Source organism: Eriocheir sinensis, chromosome 38, assembly GCF_024679095.1.
Source record: "Eriocheir sinensis breed Jianghai 21 chromosome 38, ASM2467909v1, whole genome shotgun sequence".
NCBI classification, from domain to species: Eukaryota; Metazoa; Arthropoda; class Malacostraca; order Decapoda; family Varunidae; genus Eriocheir; species Eriocheir sinensis.
Genome location: NC_066546.1, coordinates 9,708,877 through 9,727,988, shown reverse-complemented (window position 1 = coordinate 9,727,988; position 19,112 = coordinate 9,708,877). Strand labels below are relative to the sequence as shown.

The window sequence follows — 19,112 nt, the reverse complement described above, 5'->3', positions numbered from 1 at the left end:
TCGTTCCTGTGGACCTGGTGCCTTCTCCCCCCCCTCCTCTCGTTCTCTTTGGTATGGTGATAGATCGTGATTCCTCCTCTAGCCGTCGTGTTGTGTTCGTGTTTCTGTATTGGTGATGTCGGTGGTTATGGTGGTGGTGGTGATGTCATGTGGTGGTGTCTTGTTTTGATCTATATTGTGATGTGGTTTCGTGGTGATGTATGGTGGCTTTTTTTTTTTTTACCTTATGTGATGTGACGTCGTGGTGTGGTGTGGTGTGGTGTGATGTGATGTGGTGTTATTATAATTCTAAGCCGTGATGTGACTGGCTCGTTGGTCGTGTTGTGTGGTTGTGTGGCTGTCATGTTCTCGTGTTGGTGAATGTGGTGGTGGTGATGATGGTGGTGGTGATGGTGCTTTCAATACCGCAACTGTTGTGATGTAAGTGGTGATGAATGGTGTTTGGTGGTGATGTTGTCATTATACTTTTCCTGTGACTGGTGATGTTGTCATACTGTGCTGTGGTGTGAGTGTGAGTGTGTGCGTGTGTGAGTGTGAGTGCTGATGCTGAAGCTGCTCTGTGTTGCTGCTGCTGGTGCTGTTGCTGCTAAAGTGTGCTGGTGATGTGGTGTTTTAACTCTCGCTCTTAGTCGCCAAGGTCATGAGTCATTAAGGTAACGAGCAAGCAGGTGTTCACTTCATACCTTTCATTAAGGCGCCAGGAAGTCAGGAAGTCCTTTTAAACAGGTATTTTTCCGGCCAGCGTCATGTCGGAAGCTCCAGGAGAATAATGATTAAGCTTACATGATGATTTAGTGAGCTCATTCCACCTCGCCTTACCTGAATTTAATGAGGTAATCTGTACACCTTAGCCTCTCTGTGTCTACCTGTCCCCACGGGTCCATCCATTCATATCTCACTTTCATGGCTCTTATTTTTTCTGGCATAGTAATTAGGTGTTTGTTTCTGGCACAGGTGTGTTTTAGAGGCACATTCGGACACCTGAGTCGAGAATTTCTTTACCTCTGTTTTACCTGTTGTCCACGTGAAGGTTTGCATTTTAGTTAGAAATTTTTCCTCTGTGCATTTCAGCTGCTTCTGTGCAGGAATATATTTTTGTCATATTTAGAATTCGAGAAATTTTGTGCAAACATTTCGAACATTTGTTACTCTCTCTCTCTCTCTCTCTCTCTCTCTCTCTCTCTCTCTCTCTCTCTCTCTCTCTCTCTCTCTCTCTCTCTCTCTCTCTCTCTCTCTCTCTCTCTCTCTCTCTCTCTCTCTCTCTCTCTCTCTCTCTCTCTCTCTCTCTCTCTCTCTCTCTCTCTCTCTCTCTCTCTCTCTCTCTCTCTCTCTCTCTCTCTCTCTCTCTCTCTCACACACACACACACACACACACACACAACACAGACCCAGACACAAAAAGCAAACACACACAAACAAAATACAAACACAGGCAAAAACTCTGCAAACACAACCTCTGGAAAAAGGGAGGGAATAAAAAACAGATAGTCATTTACATTTAATTTATATTTTTAACATTTTTTAGAGTATACGCGATGCAAAGGTAATTATGAAACCGTACCTGCCCTCCCATACACACACCTGCCTTCCCATACACACACCTACGCCCCCCCTCTATACACTACGCCCCCGCTATACACCATTATTTTATTTTAGAATATATTGCCTTTTCTACCTCTCTCTCCACCTGTAATGGGCAGCAGCGTACAGCCAGTCAGAGCCATGTAGCGCCTGTAGCAAGGTCTCGGTAGCCCCCAAAACAGGTACCCACGAGCTCACAGGTAAAGGTTGTAGTTGTGAGAGTGTGTGAGTAGCCCAGCCCTGACTCCTGTAGCCGGTCAGGGCGAGACAGAGCCGGTCACTGCCAGACAGACAGAACCCCTCGCCGGTGCGCCACAGACAGCACCGCAGGTCTTGGGGTGGTAAAATAAAAAGTCCTCGACAGGTAATTTTTTCTGGGACCATTTTCCATTTGTGTGTCGCCTTGCATTCTCTTGTCTGTGGCTAAGCTTAATGTATCTACAATATCCCTGTTGTTTACTGAAGTATTCCACACATTTTAGAGAACAGTAGCTGTCTAGTAACATGACGAGGCCCGCCCAGCCGTCCACAAGGCCCGCCAGGCACACTCACACCCCCTCGAGGCCCGTCACCAGGTCTGGCCCACCGCCCCCCGGAGACCAGACCTCAGTGACGCCTCGAGTGCCTGGCAGGGAGCAAGCATAATGTTATCCCTCATGTACCCTGAAGGCGCGACTCTTGCCCGTCGTTGCCCAGCCTAAGGTGCCCTGATACCTAAGCTTGTGGACGGTTCGGCGCGGCCACCAATGCAACTCTGTGGCGTGGTGGTGTAGTTGAATCTTGACCTATCGATGTTGTATTCTCTCGTGATGTGACATGTTCACCAGACTGTATTCCAAGATTTAGAACCAAACACTCAGCACTAACAACCACAGCGGCCCCACAGTGTGTCGGGCCGCCTTAGAGTAACCCACAGCCTCATGACGCGACACAGCAGCCTTGTCACCCACGGCACTGATGCCCCCCTCCCGGACACCACACGACACCACACTGATCCACGCTACACCACACAGCACCACGCTACACCACACAGCACCACGCTACACCACACAGCACCACGCTACACCACACAGCACCACGCTACACCACACAGCACCACGCTACACCACACAGGACCACGCTACACCACACAGCACCACGCTACACCACACAGCACCACGCTACACCACACAGCACCACGCTACACCACACAGCACCACGCTACACCACACAGCACCACGCTACACCACACAGCACCACGCTACACCACACAGGACCACGCTACACCACTTTATACCACACTGCACCATCCCACACCCCACTTAACCATGGTATACCACACTGCTCCTTGCTGCACCACACTGCACCATGCTATACCACACTATATCTCACTGCTCCATGCTACACCACACTACTTCACACTGTCCCATTCTGCATCATACTGCTCAATGCTACACCACACTACACCTCTTGGCTACAACACGAGCACCACAGTACACCACACTGCACCATAATACAGCACACTGCACCATGCTACACCACTCTATACACCTACAGTCTTAACATAAGCACCACACTACTCAACCAGTGATGATGCAACACACCACACCACCACACCGTCTGCGTGCCTCACCCCAGGGCGCCGCAGCACACTGCCCCGTGCACCAACACACCACATGACAACAGCATTAACATGTAGGATTCCAGCCAGGCGCTGGCGGCCATTGCACGCCGGTGTGCGGGGCGGGGAGGCGGCAGGGGCGGGGCGGGCGGGGCGGGGCAGCAGCATCTGCCAGCCCCGCCCCCCTCTCCCCAACACCTGTCCGCTGCCACGAGCGACTTGATAATTATTTAAATGTTCCACTTCATCAACTGAATTCAGTGAGGCAAAATTAACAGTAACAGCATTAACGGCAGTCTAGAATACTGAGAGGAATTCTGTAATGGTGACGCGAGCACTGCTAAGATTAATAATGATAATAATAATGATCATATTAATAATAATAATAATAATAATAATGATAATAATAATAATAATAATAATAATAATAATAATAATAATAATAATAATAATAATATAATAATATTAGTAATAATGATAATAAGTATAATAATGATAATTTAATAATAATAATAACAACAACAATAAAGAATCATAAATTAATAATTGAAGAACGGGACAGTTTTGTAATTATAAATTCAGGCTGCGTCAGGTCATAAACACACACACACACACACACACACACACACACACACACACACACACACACACACACACACACACACTGGCATGTTCACGCACACCCAGCTCTCGGCCCGACCCTGTGGCGCAGTAGACGGTTCCCGCGGCTGCTTGGGGCTCGCTACCCCCCACCCCCCAAGGCTCCACACCTCCCGGCCCCAACCCCCCACCCATTTTTGTGGCACCCTCACCCACCCACGTGTTCACTCGTTCACTCCCCCAACTCACGCCCCACATTTTGTTCTGGACGTCCTTGGCATTTTACATTTTATAACTCTTCTTTTTTGACCCGAAGAGTTGCTGTTCCCTCAGTGGAGCTCTCACTCACTTTTTCCCCCAGTCTATTTTTGTTAATCCATTCACTGTTTTGGACCATAGATGTGATTTTCTGAACTTGGAATACAGACGTTTTATCCTCGCAGTCTGACCTCCGCATTCACAGAGATTACCCAAGAAATCTGCAAACTAGATCAGAACTTGACCAAAAGATTCCCATGAATAGAGTTCACTGAATTTAGTCTTTCTGGGTGAATCTCGTGTGTCGTCCCAACACTCACAAGAGCTGCTATATCCTCTTCTCCGCGTCACTACCACCACGTTACAGAAATTTGGTAATTGATGTAGTTTTAACTGATTATTGAAATCGATTTTCAAGGAACCTGACTCTAGAATCGGCCCGCGGCGCTCCTGGTCGCGAGTGCAACACTTGGCGAAGGTGCCGACGAGGGCGGTCACGCGGCCGATGGTTCCCTCCCATCCAGTAACTGTGTTCACTTTCCTAACATAGACCAACCTCGAGCTGGAGCCGGCCAGGCAAAACAATAAATATAATACATAACATGCAATGCCACAGCGCCTGAAGAAGGACTACAACAGAGTTCCTCTCGTCATTTCAGAGGACAGGAAACTGTTCGTGGGCATGCTAAGTAAACAACAGACAGAAGAGGATGTACGGCAGCTCTTCCAACCCTACGGGAACATTGAGGAATGCACCATACTGAGGGGGCCGGATGGCGCCAGTAAAGGTAGGAAGCAGCACGGTCACCAAAAAAATGACGGAAGCTGAGGAGGAGGAGGAGAGGGAAAGTAAGCTGGCAGGCTGGCCAGGAGGGCTGGAGGAGGAGGGAGGCAGCGGGGAAGGGACAGCAACAGTGAGGAAGGAATGAGTCACTGGGTATAGTGAGCCATGCAGCCGAGGGCCGTCCTGAACAGTGCCTGCATGGCGCAGGACGGCGGCGCACTGCCGGGTGGGTCAGACAGGCTGAGTCAAGCCGAGGAGGACGAGGGAGGAAGGGAGATGGGAGACGAGCCGCCCATAACCCGAGGCCGCACTCTTCATGTCTGCTTTGCATGCTATCCTAGTGACCCTTGCTTGTTGACCCACACTGTCGCTGCTCCCGCCGGGCTGCCCCGGCCCACGCCACCCACCGCCACCTGCCAAGTGGAGTGTGTACTACAGTTGTCTCTTGTTTGTACTACGAGCATGTCCAAAGGTCAACATTCATGTCCTTGTATTCACATAGATTTTGAGTGTTTTCAGGAGTATTACAACAAGATCGGAGGCGCCGGAACTGTCTGCACACCAACAAGTTTGTTACTAGTTTAAGTTTAAGGACATGTTTCCATTTTATTCAGAATAGGCAGGGTATTTTGATGTGCTTGCAAAACAATATATTTTCCTATTATGAATTATGTCCATGTGTAATGCTGCTAGTTTAGTATTTTGAGAAGTGAGGATGCTTGGAGTTATGTCAAGCCGCGGGAAACAAGATCACTTTTTGCGGAAGTTCGGAAGCCTTAGAACAAAGTTCAAAACACCTGCCTATTAACGATTAGAGTACAGCCAAGGCGGGGCGTCGGTGACGTACGCGATGAAGGAGTGAGATAAAGCCGCAGAAGACTCGTATCATTAATCGAGACGAATAGTGCGGGAAGAACAGGAACGTCTTCATTATTTACTTAAACCTTCACTGTAGCCGTGTGTGTGTGTGTGTGTGTGTGTGTGTGTGTGTGTGTGTGTTCATGTGCATCTGCGTCTGTACTTCTAGGCATGACATTCAAAAGTAAGCAAATTAAGTCAGAAAAAACGAAGCACATCCGCTCGAAAGTTCGCTGATTTTTCACTTCGGAAGGGCGGCCACAAGAGCACCTCGGGGCTGAGAGTAGTCTTTTATAAGTCGCGGTTTCTGTAGTCAAAGGCCGAGGCACCCGCAACCACCTAACGAAGTAGCCCAAATCATGTACCGCGCGGGGACACCTTCACAACACGACTCCTTGTGCCCTCAACGACAAACAGTACGACACATCTAACGCCCCAACCCCACCCTGACACCCACCCCAACCCACATCACACCCCCATGACACCCCCTCCACCCGCTTCACACCCATCCATCTTCAGCTAACATGCCCCACTAACATGCCCTAACCTGACCCCTTATCCACCCACCCCACATAGCTACCCCAAACACCTCGCCCCTCTCTCACCAACCCCCACGCCCCCCTCTGTTTCCACCCACTCACCTGACCCACTAATTACTGTGGCACGTGGCAGGTAGCGTCCGTCTCACCTCAAATACCTGCCATCTTTGAAAGACTTCCGGCAGCGCATTGTTTCTTCATCGCTTCGTTAAAGTTGCATTTCGAGGCGGTTAATTAGCGCCACGGTGAGCCTCGGAGCGAAAGGTCAGAGTGATTAGCAGTAATTGGGGTTTTAATATTGGAGTGACTCGTAGAAGGGATTGGATGATTCTGTTGGTACTTGGCGCTTTGATCTCACACTCCGCCTCCCTAACGCGTTCTAGAGGCAAACAAGCATATACTAACATCTTGCTCTGACATCCCAAGCGCAATTTTTAAGCATTGAAGTAACTCGTAGAACAATTTGATTTATTCTTTTGCTACATGACGCTTTGGTCTAACACCCCGCCTATCTAACGCGTTTCTAGAGGCAAACAAACATATACTAACATCCTGATTTGACATCCCAGACGCCGGTTTTCCCTGAGTCGAAGGAAAGGAACTCTATCATCGAACCAACAGCCCGGTCCTTGCGTCTCCGTCCGCAGCGCCACCGCCCCGTCGCCGCTTCCTTCACCTTGTCGACACCGCCACACACACCGGCGGTACAGGCAGGGACCAAAGCCGCCCCCGGAATACAAGACCGCCGTTCCTTACGCTCCTTTTTTCATTGGAGATTAAAGTGTACATTATTTATCAGGAGCGGTGGCCGAGAAGGTTGTGATGAATAATGCGCGACCTCTCGTTGTCAGGCGGCGGGCCCCGGCGTGCGGCATCCGAGAGACTCACCGCACAGCACGTTTCGCTGCCCTCCCACCCACCTCTTCAGCCCCTCAACCCTAGTTCTCTTGTCAGCCCTTCCTCCCAGCCCTCAGTCAGGCCCACATCCTGTTTAGTTTTCTTGCCAGACTTTCCTCTAAGTTCTCACAGCCCGCCCAGCCCTCATTCAGCCCCACAGCCCGTCTAGTTCTCTTGTTATATCTTCCTCACACCGCTAACTCAGCCCCCAGCCCTCATTCAGCCCCTCAGCCCGTCTATTTCTCTTGTCATCCCTCCCTTCCAGCCCTCACTCAGCCCCGCAGCCCGTCTAGTCCTCACCTCATCCCTACCTCCCAGTCTTCATTCAGTCCCTCAGCCCACCAAGCCTTCCAGGTGTCCTCCACTCAGCCCTCGCTCAGCCCCGGGCCACTAATCCCGGCCAGACCACTTTCCTAGGCACTGATCCACTTACTCACAGGCCCCCCCACCCCCATCCCACACCGTCGCGGCAGTAGCTCACGACTCGTGGTTGCGGGAGTTATATGAGCCAGTCCGTCTCCCGCTGGTCTCCGCCGCCAGGCTGCTCCAAAGTTTTGATTGTGGAATTAAATTTGTTTTAACTCCTAAGGCAATCGAAACGGCTATGGAGGAGGAGTGCCAAGCGTGGCGAGGAAAATGTTACGGGTGAAGCCACGGGAGGGTCACGGGCCGCTAGACTCCCCGGGGGCGGCGCCAGGGTGGAGGCTTGGCCGGGGTGATAGGCAGCCCGAGGAGGCGGATCCCCAGGGGCGGGCGACGCGGCGGGGCTCTCAGTAAACAATGCGCTCATCACTTACGCGCCGCCGAGCCAGGAAAACGTGGAAATCAGGAGCACTCGATCATCCGTGCGGCGCCGCCAGCACCGCCGCCCCGCGCCGCCCCACGCCGCGCCGCTGACAAAACGGAAATTAATAAAACATCCATACACTTCAGTACGCAACACCCGCTTGTTTGTTCGTGTGTGTGCCCCGCGCTTATGACAATACATTAATCACTCGACTAATCCCCGCGAATACTACGCAAAAACCGGGAAAGAGAGGCAGAGAGAGCGGATAACAGTGGTAAACAATGTGACAGAGTGGATGCCAGCTTGGATGAATTCAATTATCCGGCGCAGGCAGGACAGGCCCGCCCACCGGCCATCCGTCAAGGTGATTCATGACCGCGCCGACCACATCCCGCCCGCCCTCCTGACGACCCCGCCGCCTCCGGGTAAATGGCGTGACGGAGGAGTGAGTGTGTCCCCGGCCCGAGACCTTCAGGAAATGGGAGGGACGAGGAGGCGGAGGTACTTGATGTAGGACGGAAAGGAGACGTAGAGTGATGACGGAGGCAGAGGGAAAGAGGGAGAGTAAGGAGTGTTTATCTTCACCTCAGCTGTAGGGAATGAGACAGACTGCGGCGACGAGAGAAGGAAGAGGCGAAGGTACTTGATATAGGATGAAAAGGGAGTGAAGGAGTCCAACGATGGAGGAAGAGGGAGGCTAGGCATGGGTGAGGGTAGGGAATGCGTGATCTCAACTCCTTCACTAGGGAATGCGATGGATGGAAAGCAAACTAGAGGAGGTAATACTTGAAGAGAAGTGAATGTAGTAGCAGTGATGATGGAGATAGATGAGGAGTGCGTAGTGATGAATAGGAGTGAGTCTTGTTGGTTGGGCATGAGGAAGGGTGCCGTGGAAGGGTTAGGATATAGGGATGAGTAAGACTAGGGAGAGGGAGAAAGAAATAGGGTGCGAATGAGTAAAACTGAGTACTTGTGAGGATGATAGGAAAGATTAAGGTTACGATAGCCATGATGGAGGAAAACAGAGAAAGAAAAAGGGAAAGAGGGACACATGACAAAAAAATAACGGAATTGAGACTTGCAATGTAGAGAATAATAACAGTATAGGGAAAGAGAGAGACAGAGAGGAAGGGAGAGCAAGCATAATGATAACAAGAGAGAGAGAGAGAGAGAGCAGGCTAGCATCATAGGGGGAAGGAAGAACTAACAAGAGGAGGAGATAGAATTACGAGACAAAGGAAGAGGAAGATTGGGAAGGGAAGAGGTGGAGGACAGGAGTATGCGGATGAAAATAGGAGTAGATAAGGATAGAGAGGCTGAGTAAACAAGGAAAAGTAAGAGAAAGGAAAGAGTGAGAGGAGAGGAGAGAGAACAAGGGAGGATGAAGAGGAAGAGATAGAGTGAGGCAGAGAGACAGATAGGCCAGCATCACAGAGGGAAGGGAGAGACAGGGAGGCAGAGAGAGACAGTAAGCAAGCAGTATAGGGAGAAGGGAGAGCTAGCATGAGGTGGCCCCTTTAACCATCCGCCCACCTTCCCGCCTCTTGCAAATGTCGAACTAACCATTGCGTTGACTTACCCGCTTGACTGACTGGCGATCGGGGTGTGATGGTATCCTGTTTATGAGCCCGGTCCCCTGCCTCTTCATTCCTCCTCCTCTCTCTTCCACCTCTCTCTCTCTCCCTTACCTCTCTCTCTCTTTCTTTCTCTTCCACCTTCCCTGATCTCTCTTCTGGCTTAGATATCTGCTTCTCCACCCTTCCTCTCTCTTTTTCTCTCTCTTCCACCTTCCCTGATCTCTCTTCTGGCTTAGATATCTGCTTCTCCACCCTTCCTCTCTCTTTTTCTCTCTCTTCCACCTTCCCTGATCTCTCTTCTGGCTTAGATATCTGCTTCTCCACCCTTCCTCTCTCTTTTTCTCTCTCTTCCACCTTCCCCTATCTTTCTCCTTGCTTAGATATCTGCTTCTCCACCCTTCCTCTCTCTTTTTCTCTCTCTTCCACCTTCCCTGATCTCTCTCCTGGCTTAGATATCTGCTTCTCCACCCTTCCTCTCTCTTCCACTTCTCTCTCTTTTTCTCTCTCTTCCACCTTCCCCTATCTCTCTCCTTGCTTAGATATCTGCTTCTCCACCCTTCCTCTCTCTTCCACCTCTCTCTCTTTCTCTCTCTTCCACCTTCCCTGATCTCTCTCCTGGCTTAGATATCTGCTTCTCCACCCTTCCTCTCTCTTCCACTTCTCTCTCTTTTTCTCTCTCTTCCACCTTCCCCTATCTCTCTCCTTGCTTAGATATCTGCTTCTCCACCCTTCTCTCTCTCTCTCTTCCACCTTCCCTGATCTCTCTCCTGGCTTAGATATCTGCTTCTCCACCCTTCCTCTCTCTTCCACTTCTCTCTCTTTTTCTCTCTTCCACCTTCCCTTATCTCTCTCCTTGCTTAGATTTCTGCTTCTCCACCCTTCCTCTCTCTTCCACTTCTCTCTCTTTTTCTCTCTTCCACCTTCCCTTATCTCTCTCCTTCCTTAGATTTCTGCTTCTCCACCCTTCCTCTCTCTTCCACTTCTCTCTCTTTTTCTCTCTTCCACCTTCCCTTATCTCTCTCCTTGCTTAGATTTCTGCTTCTCCACTCCTCCTCTCTCTCCCATCCTTCGTTTTCTCGTCTTCTGTGTCTCATGTCTTCCTCTTCCTTGCTTCCCATCCTGTTTCTTTTCTCTCCATTTCCTCCTCCTTCTCTCTCACATCTTCCTCCTTTCCTACCCCTTATTCCCACCTTTCTTTCCTCTTCTTTATTTCCCTTTCCTTAACCATCCCTCTTTTTTTTTTTTTTTTGCCTTTATATTCCATAATCTGTTCCCCATTTTATCTCCTTTTCTCTTCTCTTTGTTTCTCTCTTTTTACCCTATCTTTTTCCTTTCTCTCCTTTCTTTTCCCTCATATTCCATTTCTCTCTACCCCTTTCTTTTCCCTGTTTCTTCCTTTACACACCATCATCGTCCTCCATCTCTCTCTATACCGCATTCTATCTACCTTTCTCTCCTCTTTGTTTCTCTCTTTTTACCCGATCGTTGTCCTTCCTCTCCTTTCTTTGCCATTATATTCCAACTCTCTACCCCTTTCTTTTCTTTGTCCCTTCCTTTTCACACTATCATCGTCCTCCATCTCTCTCTATACCGCATTCTATCTACCTTTCTCTTCTCTCGTCTCTCATGTTCCTCCTTATCATCCTCCTCCCTCTGTCCCCTTCCCCTCTCGCGGCCATGAAACGCTCACCTGATTTACCTATTTCATGAAGGTGATCGGAGCGGGAAAGTCAGTCACCGTCCTATTTTATGAAGGTGATTTGCCCGTCGAGATGATGATGAGGGCGTGAGTTTAGAAGCATCGATCATCTTCAAGGGGAGAATGGGAACGGCAGGAGGTGGTTCTTCTTTTATATTCTCAAGTTAGCCCTTAAATTGATCCACTTTTTCTGATGATCTTGTTGTTGTTGTTACTTGCGTGTGAATCTATTGCCGTGTTTGAGTAGCAGAAAGAAAACAGCGTGAGGTAAAACAACACACACACACACACACACACACACACACACACACACATTAAGATCAAGAAGACGAATAACCAAGAACCGCGCGTAGAGAGAGAGAGAGAGAGAGAGAGAGAGAGAGAGAGAGGTGATTAAGAGAGGGAAAGGAAATGGGATTGATAACAGAAAGGAGGAAGAGGAGAAAAGTAAAACGAGGTGAGAATTAAGAGAGAGAGAGAGAGAGAGAGAGAGAGAGAGAGAGAGAGAGAGAGAGAGAGAGAGAGAGAGAGAGAGAGAGAGAGAGAGAGAGAAGGATGTAGCAGAGAGAAATAAAGAGAGGAAAAGAAATTAAAGGGAGAGGAAGGGAAGAGGGTAACGAAGAGAAATATAAAGCGGGAAAAGGAAGCAGAGAGTGAGAGAGGGGATAGGGTAACGGGAAGGAACAGAGATAGAGAGAGAGAGAGAGAGAGAGAGAGAGAGCAAGATAAAGTGAAAAGGGAAAGATAAAAACGGAGGAATGGGAAGAGAGTAAAACAGAAAGGTAGAAAGACGCAGGAAAGCAAAAAGAAAGAGAAACAGAGAGAGAGAGAGAGAGAGAGAGAGAGAGAAAATAGGGAATAGGGTAACAGAGAGGAAAATAAAGAATAAAAGTTGGGCATAAACGAAGGAAAGGGGAGAGAAGAGAGACAAAGCAAAACGCGACGAGACTAAAGACGTATTAATCTTCTCCTGATGGGCCTCCTGCAATCACCCCCCGGAGGCCCCGAACAGCCCCCCAAAGAGCGCGCGGGCCCGCCTGATGAAGCCCCTAAATGCATGGGCGAGGAAGGGCATAGTGCACCTAAAGGGGATGGGCCTTAAGGGTGAGTGGTGGCGCTGCAAGGGTGACGGAGTGAACCTTACGGGAGGGAGAGGGACAGACGAGATTTTGCTCTTATGGTGGTGGTGGTGGTGGTGAAGGGATGCGCTAGTCAGCCAGTCAGCCATCAGTTAGTTCGATTCCCGTTTGTGTTTGGGTTGTTACCATGTCAGTTTGTCAGTCAGTCCGCCACCAGCCAGTTCGAAACCCGTTCATTTTGGATTGTTGTTGACCACGTACACGCCACCACCACGAATTACCGTCCTCTCTCTCTTTCTCTTTGTCTCTTCCTTTCTTTCTCCTCGTCTTTTTCTACTTCTCTTCTCCCTTCATTTTATAACGAAATAGTAACGTAACAAACCACGCAGCGTGGTTTTTTTTTTTTTTTTTTGTACGTTATATGCCACGTACTGTACATCACAACCCGCCTGTCTTGTCCTCCTCTTCCCCCTGCTCCTCCTCCTCCTCCTCTTCGTCCGCCTCGTCCTCTTCCATCCGTCAGTCCACCGTGAACTTGTTTCATCGAAGCCGTACGTACGAACACGGCCGCGCTTCACCGCCCGTTGTTTTTTCACATACCACGGACACACCACGAACCACTCCCCTCCCTTCTCCCCCCTCTCCTCCTCCTCCTCCTCCTCCTCCCCCCCCCAGCTCTCGCCATCCCGTCATCCGAAACACCGACAGATTGCCTGCGAATGTTTCTGTATTTTTACTCGTGTTAACGCAAAAATATTAACCTGCAGTATATTCGTGCTGGGTCGCGCGTGGCTTCAATTCCTTGATTAAATCCGGGGCGGTCAAGCGGCTGTGGATGAGTGTGGGTTGGGGGGTGAGGTGTGGCTGTGGGGTGGATGTATTGGGGCTGTGGATGAGTGTGGGTGTGGGTATGACTGTGGGGGTATGGGTGTTAACTGGGTTTGGTTTGTGTGGATACGTGCGTGGGGTGTGGGTATGTGGATGTGGGTTCAGGGAGCATGTGGGTATGAATATGGATGGGGGAATGTGTGTGGGTGTGGGTATGACTGTGGGGGTGTGGGTGTTAACTGGGTTTGGTTTATGTGGATACGTGCGTGGGGTGTGGGTTTGTGGATGTGGGCTCAGGGGAGTGCTTGGGTATGAATGTGGATGGGGGAATGTGTGTTTGTGTGTGCGTAAATGTGATGTGGAGACTGGTTCGGGTGTGTGAGGGACCGTGTGTGTGTGTGTGTGTGTGTGTGCGGGGTGGAGGGAAGGGACACTTGGCAGCCCGAAACGCCCTGCATCAGCGATCTATTACCGTGATGGCGAACACTTCAAGTGATTACAGTTTTCAATGCTTTACTCATCACCATTATGGGCGACATTGCGCAGCTTAGGATAATTCAACACCCCTCTCCTCTCCCCTTCTTTCCTCCTCTCCCCTTTCTACCCACCCCGTCCTCCTCCTCCTCCTCCTCCCCCTCTCACACCTTCCCCGCGACCCTTCCATCTTATTGCGACATTCTCAGTTCGGGTGATTACCTTCCCGTCCGTGTTCATCTTTTTATGAGGCGAAACTTTGGCACTCAGGAACTTTATCGCGCTAGGAACACGTGGCACTTTAACTTTATATATTTTCTTTTACGGTTTTACACATCAACACGGACGGCTATACGCTTTACCTCCTTCCCTTACATATTCACTCAGTCAGGCGGGAAGAAGAAGTCGGGGTTTTCTTCCATTGAGTAAGACAACAGAGGCGAATATCTTAGAGCCATTTATAGTTTACACAGCAACACGGCCGGCTATACGCTTTACCTCCTTCCCTTACATATTCACTCAGTCGCGTAGAAGAAGTCGAGGTGTTCCTGCCGTAGAGTAAGACAGCGATGGAAATTTTAATAGAGGCAAATTTCTAAGTCTTTTACAGTTTGCACATCAACACGGCCGGCTATACGTTCTACCTCCTTCTCTTACATACTCACTCACTCAGTCGCGTAGAAGAAGTCGAGGTGTTCCTGCCGTAGAGTAAGACAGCGATGGAAATTTTAACAGAGGCGAATATCTAAGAGTCTACAGTTTTACACATCAATATATCTTTACGTATTACCTCAGTCCCTTACATATTCACTCAGTCGCGTAGAAGTCGCGTTTTCCCTCCGTAGAGTAAGACAGCGTAGGAAATTTTAAGAGAGTGGGAATATCTAATAGCCTTTGACGGTTTTATGCATCAAGATACCTATATGTATAACCTCTATCACTTACATAATTCACTCAGTGGCGTAGAAGTCGCGTTTTCCCTCCGTAGAGTAAGACAGCGTAGGAAATTTTAAGAGAGTGGGAATATCTAAGAGCCACACGTGTGATGCCTGAGAATGTGTAGCGAAATTGGGCTTTATAGGAAAACGAAATGGCCCTTTAGGAGTGTGAGAAAACCCTTTAACGTTATAGCGAATTCCCTCCTGTTCCGTCTTAGCCGAGTATGAATGATCGGTGTTTCAGAAGTAGTAGTAGTAGCAGTAGTAGGAGTTTTTTTTTTTCTTTCATCTTCCCTCGACGGTTTTTCCAATATCATCTACTTGTTGCGTCTCGTCTTTCCTTGAGGCTACTTTTTTTTTCCTTTTATTTTACTTTTTTTACTTTTTTTTACTTTACGTGGACGAAAAAAAGTTTATATTCACCGATGAGAGCTGCCGGAATGAAAGAAACACACACACACACACACACACACACACACACACACACACACACACACACACACACACACACACACACACACACTGCAGATAGAGAAGATGAAACCCTCCAAGTTTTTTACCGAAGTCAAACACGGCGTAGTGAACTCTTTCCTGAAATCACCCACTGGACCCCTCGGCAGCGACCCTCGGAGGCGTGTTACCCCCCCCCCCCATTCGGCCCCCTTCTCCCCTCTTCCTCCCCTCCTGCCTCCTCTCTCCCTCCCCCCTTGACCTCTTTCACTTTCCTCCCTTCGTTCCCTTCCACCCATTCCTCCAACTTCCCTCTTCCTCCCTTTCTCTCCTCTCTCTTTCCTGACCCCTCCCTATTGCCTTTTCTCCCCTCCTTCTCCCCTCTTCCTCCCCTCTTGCCTCCTCTTCCCTCCCCATGACCTCTCTCCTCCTTTCCCTTTTCCCTTTGGTCTCTCTCTCTCTCTCTCTCTCTCTCTCTCTCTCTCTCTCTCTCTCTCTCTCTCTCTCTCTCTCTCTCTCTCTCTCTCTCTCTCTCTCTCTCTCTCTCTCTCTCTTTTTCCCCTCTTTCCTTCTCTCCCTTCATCCCATCTTTCTTCCTCTTTCCCCTCCTCCTCCCTTTTCTTTCCTCCTCTTCCCCCTCTGATATCTCCTTCCGCTCCTCCCCCTCCTCCTCCTTCTCTCTCCTTTACCTCTTCCTTCCCTGACCTATTTTTTTCCCTACCTCTTAACATAAGAACATAAGAACGCAAGGAGTCTGCAAGAGGCCGGTTGGTCTATACAAGGCAGCTCCTGTACACTCAACCCCACCTTACCTCACCATCCATGGCTTTATCTAACCTCTTCTTGAATGTATCTATGGTACTGGTATTGGCAGCCTTCGTCTCCTCGTCCTCTCTTTCTCCTCCCTTCTTCCCTTCTTCTTTGACCTCCCTTCCTTCCCTTCTCCCTTTCCTCCACTCAGTCCCCTGCCATTACATCTCCCTAGTGGCGTGACCCATCCTCCCTTTCCTCCCTTGTCCTCTCCACTGCTCCTCCCTCCTTCGTTCACTTCCTTCCCGGTTTTCATTTCTCCCCTTATCGCCTTTTCTTCCATCCACTCGTCCTCCTCCCCCTTCTCCTTCTTCCCCTTCCTTAGCCTCCTTCATCCTTCCTCTCCGCACGTCCTCCAGGATCGGCAACGGTACAGCGCCTTACCTTCAGTCCTTCCGATCCTTGTTGCGTTATGACCCTTTCCCCCGCCTCCCCGTAAGCCAGGTTCTTCCTATCACGATCCTTGTCACTTTCGCACCTGGTCACTCTCTTACCTGGCTCCTACACTTTGGGATCATGGTAACGGTGTGAGTATACGGCGAGGCTGTGACCGTACCCCCGAAAATTGTCCTCCTCATAGCCACTGTCGTGTGAAGGGAAGGGAAGGGAACGTGTGAAGGAGACAACTCAACGTGAAAGAAAAGACCGCTATGTAGGTATCGTGTATAGATATGTGTGGAGAGTATGATGCCATGGAGAGCAATGTCGAAAGGAAAGTAATGTCGAAATCAATCAATTACTGGTTTTAAGGTGTAGTCACTCGCCTCCGATGCTTCTTAGGACATGATAGGAGAAAAAAGGAAAGAAAAGAAATGAGAAAAGTTTAATTAGGTGGTGATTTTTTTACGGCATAGGAAACAGCTCAGGGACGAAGACAGAAATAAAAAGTCAGAAAGCCTCCTCGTCTCCAAGTTGCTTCAGGCACAAAAAGGAGGAAGGAAAAAAGAAGCGAATAGTTGATTAGATAAATGTTCACTCTTCTTCGCGTTATTTAAGCTGGAAAAGTTGCAGTAATACGCAGCAGGAACGTGATTTCATGTAGTAGTGGTGGTGAGAATGTATCCCTCCCCCTCTTCCCCACCCCCGGCGAGGTAGTGACCCCCACCTGTTAGCAAGGCGTCCCTCTCCCCGCCATACTCCACGTCCTTGTTTCTCGGCCGCCGCGTTCATGTCCCCGTTCAGCGTGTTAAGGGTTTGCGGTAATGCGCGGCGGGAACGTGACTTTTGATAGTGTAGGTGTGAGGGTGGCCCCGGCGAGGCAGCGACCCCCACCCCCACCCCCCCACACACCTGTTAACAAGTCCCTCCTTCCCCCTTTTTCCCTCCGCTGTTCCTTTCCATGATCGTGTAGGCGCCTTGTTGGTGTGGAGGTGTTCCCGGCGAGGCAACAACCCCCTTTCCGCCCTTCACCCACCCTCCCCACCTGTTAACAAGTTCCTCCGATCGCCCCCTTCCTCACCGCCGCCGCCGCCGCCTCCCCTGGTCGTGGGCGCCGCGTCGCCGTGCGGGGTCGCGGTAACGAGGTTCTGCCGCGCCTCGAGGTTATTCCCGCAGTTTATGGCAGTATTCAGGCAGTCAGCTGACGATTACTTGAATCCTTTATGTAAATGTTGCGCGTTTGATTTATAAGCGGCCATTATCTTGCCCCGCCGCGCTGGGGAATATGTCCTCCATCTGCGCCTGCTGCTGCCGCTCCTCCTGCCGCTGCCGCTGTTGTTGCAAAATGGAATAAAAAGTAAATAATCCACAAAAGCAGTTACCCAAAACAAATGTTTGGAAAACTCGTTTCCGATAATTGCATAGGAAAATCTTGACAAGGTCTGTGTTGCCCTAATTTGGACATTACTGCCTCGGAATTATAGTAATATGTTATCTAAATTTTGTCCCCGACGTTAACGGTCTTCTAAGCTACGACTACGACTGTTTGTGGAAAATGGCGAGGTTTATGAAGTGGCGGCGAGGCGGGGGGGGCGCCTTACCCTGCCCCGCCACCCCCAGCACTCCAAGACCCCGTCACACCCCGCCCGTCACCCCAACAACCCTAACACCCCGCCATGCCCAACACCCCAACCCCAACATCCCCGCTACCCCCATCACCCCCACTCCTACCATCCCCAACACCCAATCACCCCGCCCTCGTCATACCCCCCTCCGCCCCGTCATTATTGGCCCTCGCCGCGCCTCGCCCACCTGCACACCCACACACCAACCTAATTATAAAAGACGAAAGTAAAAGCTCTATTTTTGGCCGCGCGGCTCCAGCTGGGGCGGGCAGTGGCCGGGGCGCCGTAAAGGGACAGTTAATTACTTGTCTCGCACTTAATGACTCGCTTTACACGCCGCGCCCCGCCATAACGCACACTCACACCTCCGCCGCGATACACTCACGCACCCCAACTGCTACTAAAGCCAAATTTATAAGCGTGGGTGAAGAAAGATCCCGAGTACAGTCAACGACCCTTCCTTCCCTGCCTTTCATTTCCCTGCCTTTTCCTGCCTTTCCCTTCCCGTCCCTAGCCTTCCCTGCTCTTCCCTCTACGCCTTCCACTCACACCTAAAGCGAAATTTATAAGCACGTACGAAGAAAGATCCCCCAGTACTTAGCCAGTGACTCTCCCTTCCCTTCCCTTCCCTTCCCATCCCATCCCATTCCTTCCCTGCTCTTCTTATCCTTTCCCTTCCCTTCCCTTTCCTTCCCTTCCCTTCCCTACCCTACCATTCCCATCCCTTTTCGTTCCTTCCCATCCCTTCCCTTTCCCTTCCCTTCCCTTTTTTGCCCTTCCCATCCCTTTCCTTCCCTTTCCTTCACTTCACTTCCCTGTCCTTCACTTCACTTCCCTGTCCTTCCCACCCTTTCCCTTCCCTTCCCGTCCCGTCCCTCCCCGTGCCCAACGCCACTCCACCAGCACCGACACACCGAGAGAAAGAAAGACACGTGAGCGACAGAAATCCACGGAGACTGAATGACCTCGCGAAGAGAAAAAGAAAAAGAAACACCGCGGCGAGAGAGGGAGAGAAACACATCCTTCCATCGCCTTGAAAACTCGACGTGGAGAGCCGGAAACCTTAAAATGAGGTTAAATAAAATAAAAGAAGGCCAAATAGAGCTTCCCCCGGCAGCCCTCCGTCACACTCCGGGAGAAATTAAGCAAGAGCAAACACGTGGGGCGATGAGACCACAGCCAATTGGACCAAGAGGCTGCCGAGATGGACCGGGGAGGGGGTCGCTGTTTTTCTGGGCGACGGCGCTGTTTACCCAAGAGTCCGCCGCGGCCCATCCCTCTCCTCCCCCACACCAGCGACCTTCCCTTCCATCCCTTAGCCTTCTGTATCCTCCTCTCGCTTTGTTTCAC

The 19,112-nt window shown here is 50.2% G+C and overlaps 2 protein-coding genes across 13 annotated transcripts in view; both read left to right on the top strand.

Moving 5' to 3' along the window:
* Positions 1–19,112, top strand: part of LOC127008646 (CUGBP Elav-like family member 4) — a 146,000-nt gene that overhangs the window by 52,215 nt on the left and 74,673 nt on the right. For 8 of the 12 annotated variants that reach the window (XM_050880933.1, XM_050880932.1, XM_050880935.1 and 5 more), the window contains one exon: positions 4,699–4,827. The exons of 3 other annotated variants lie outside the window; for them this stretch is intronic. In XM_050880933.1, coding sequence (XP_050736890.1) covers positions 4,722–4,827 — 106 coding nt within the window. In that variant the 5' untranslated portion in view covers positions 4,699–4,721. Of the gene's footprint in view, positions 1–31; positions 52–4,698; positions 4,828–19,112 lie in introns of those variants that run through there. One more of the 12 variants, XM_050880946.1, reaches the window with a different exon arrangement.
* Positions 1,568–3,310, top strand: LOC127008648 (histidine-rich glycoprotein-like). Its single transcript, XM_050880947.1, has one exon. It carries the CDS (start codon positions 2,502–2,504, stop codon positions 3,072–3,074), a length of 573 nt encoding a protein of 190 aa, XP_050736904.1. The 5' UTR covers positions 1,568–2,501; the 3' UTR covers positions 3,075–3,310.

Coding starts and splice junctions, on each gene's coding strand:
- LOC127008648 (XM_050880947.1), top strand. CDS start 2,502: ATGACGCGACACAGCAGCCTTGTCACCCACGGCACTGATGCCCCCCTC.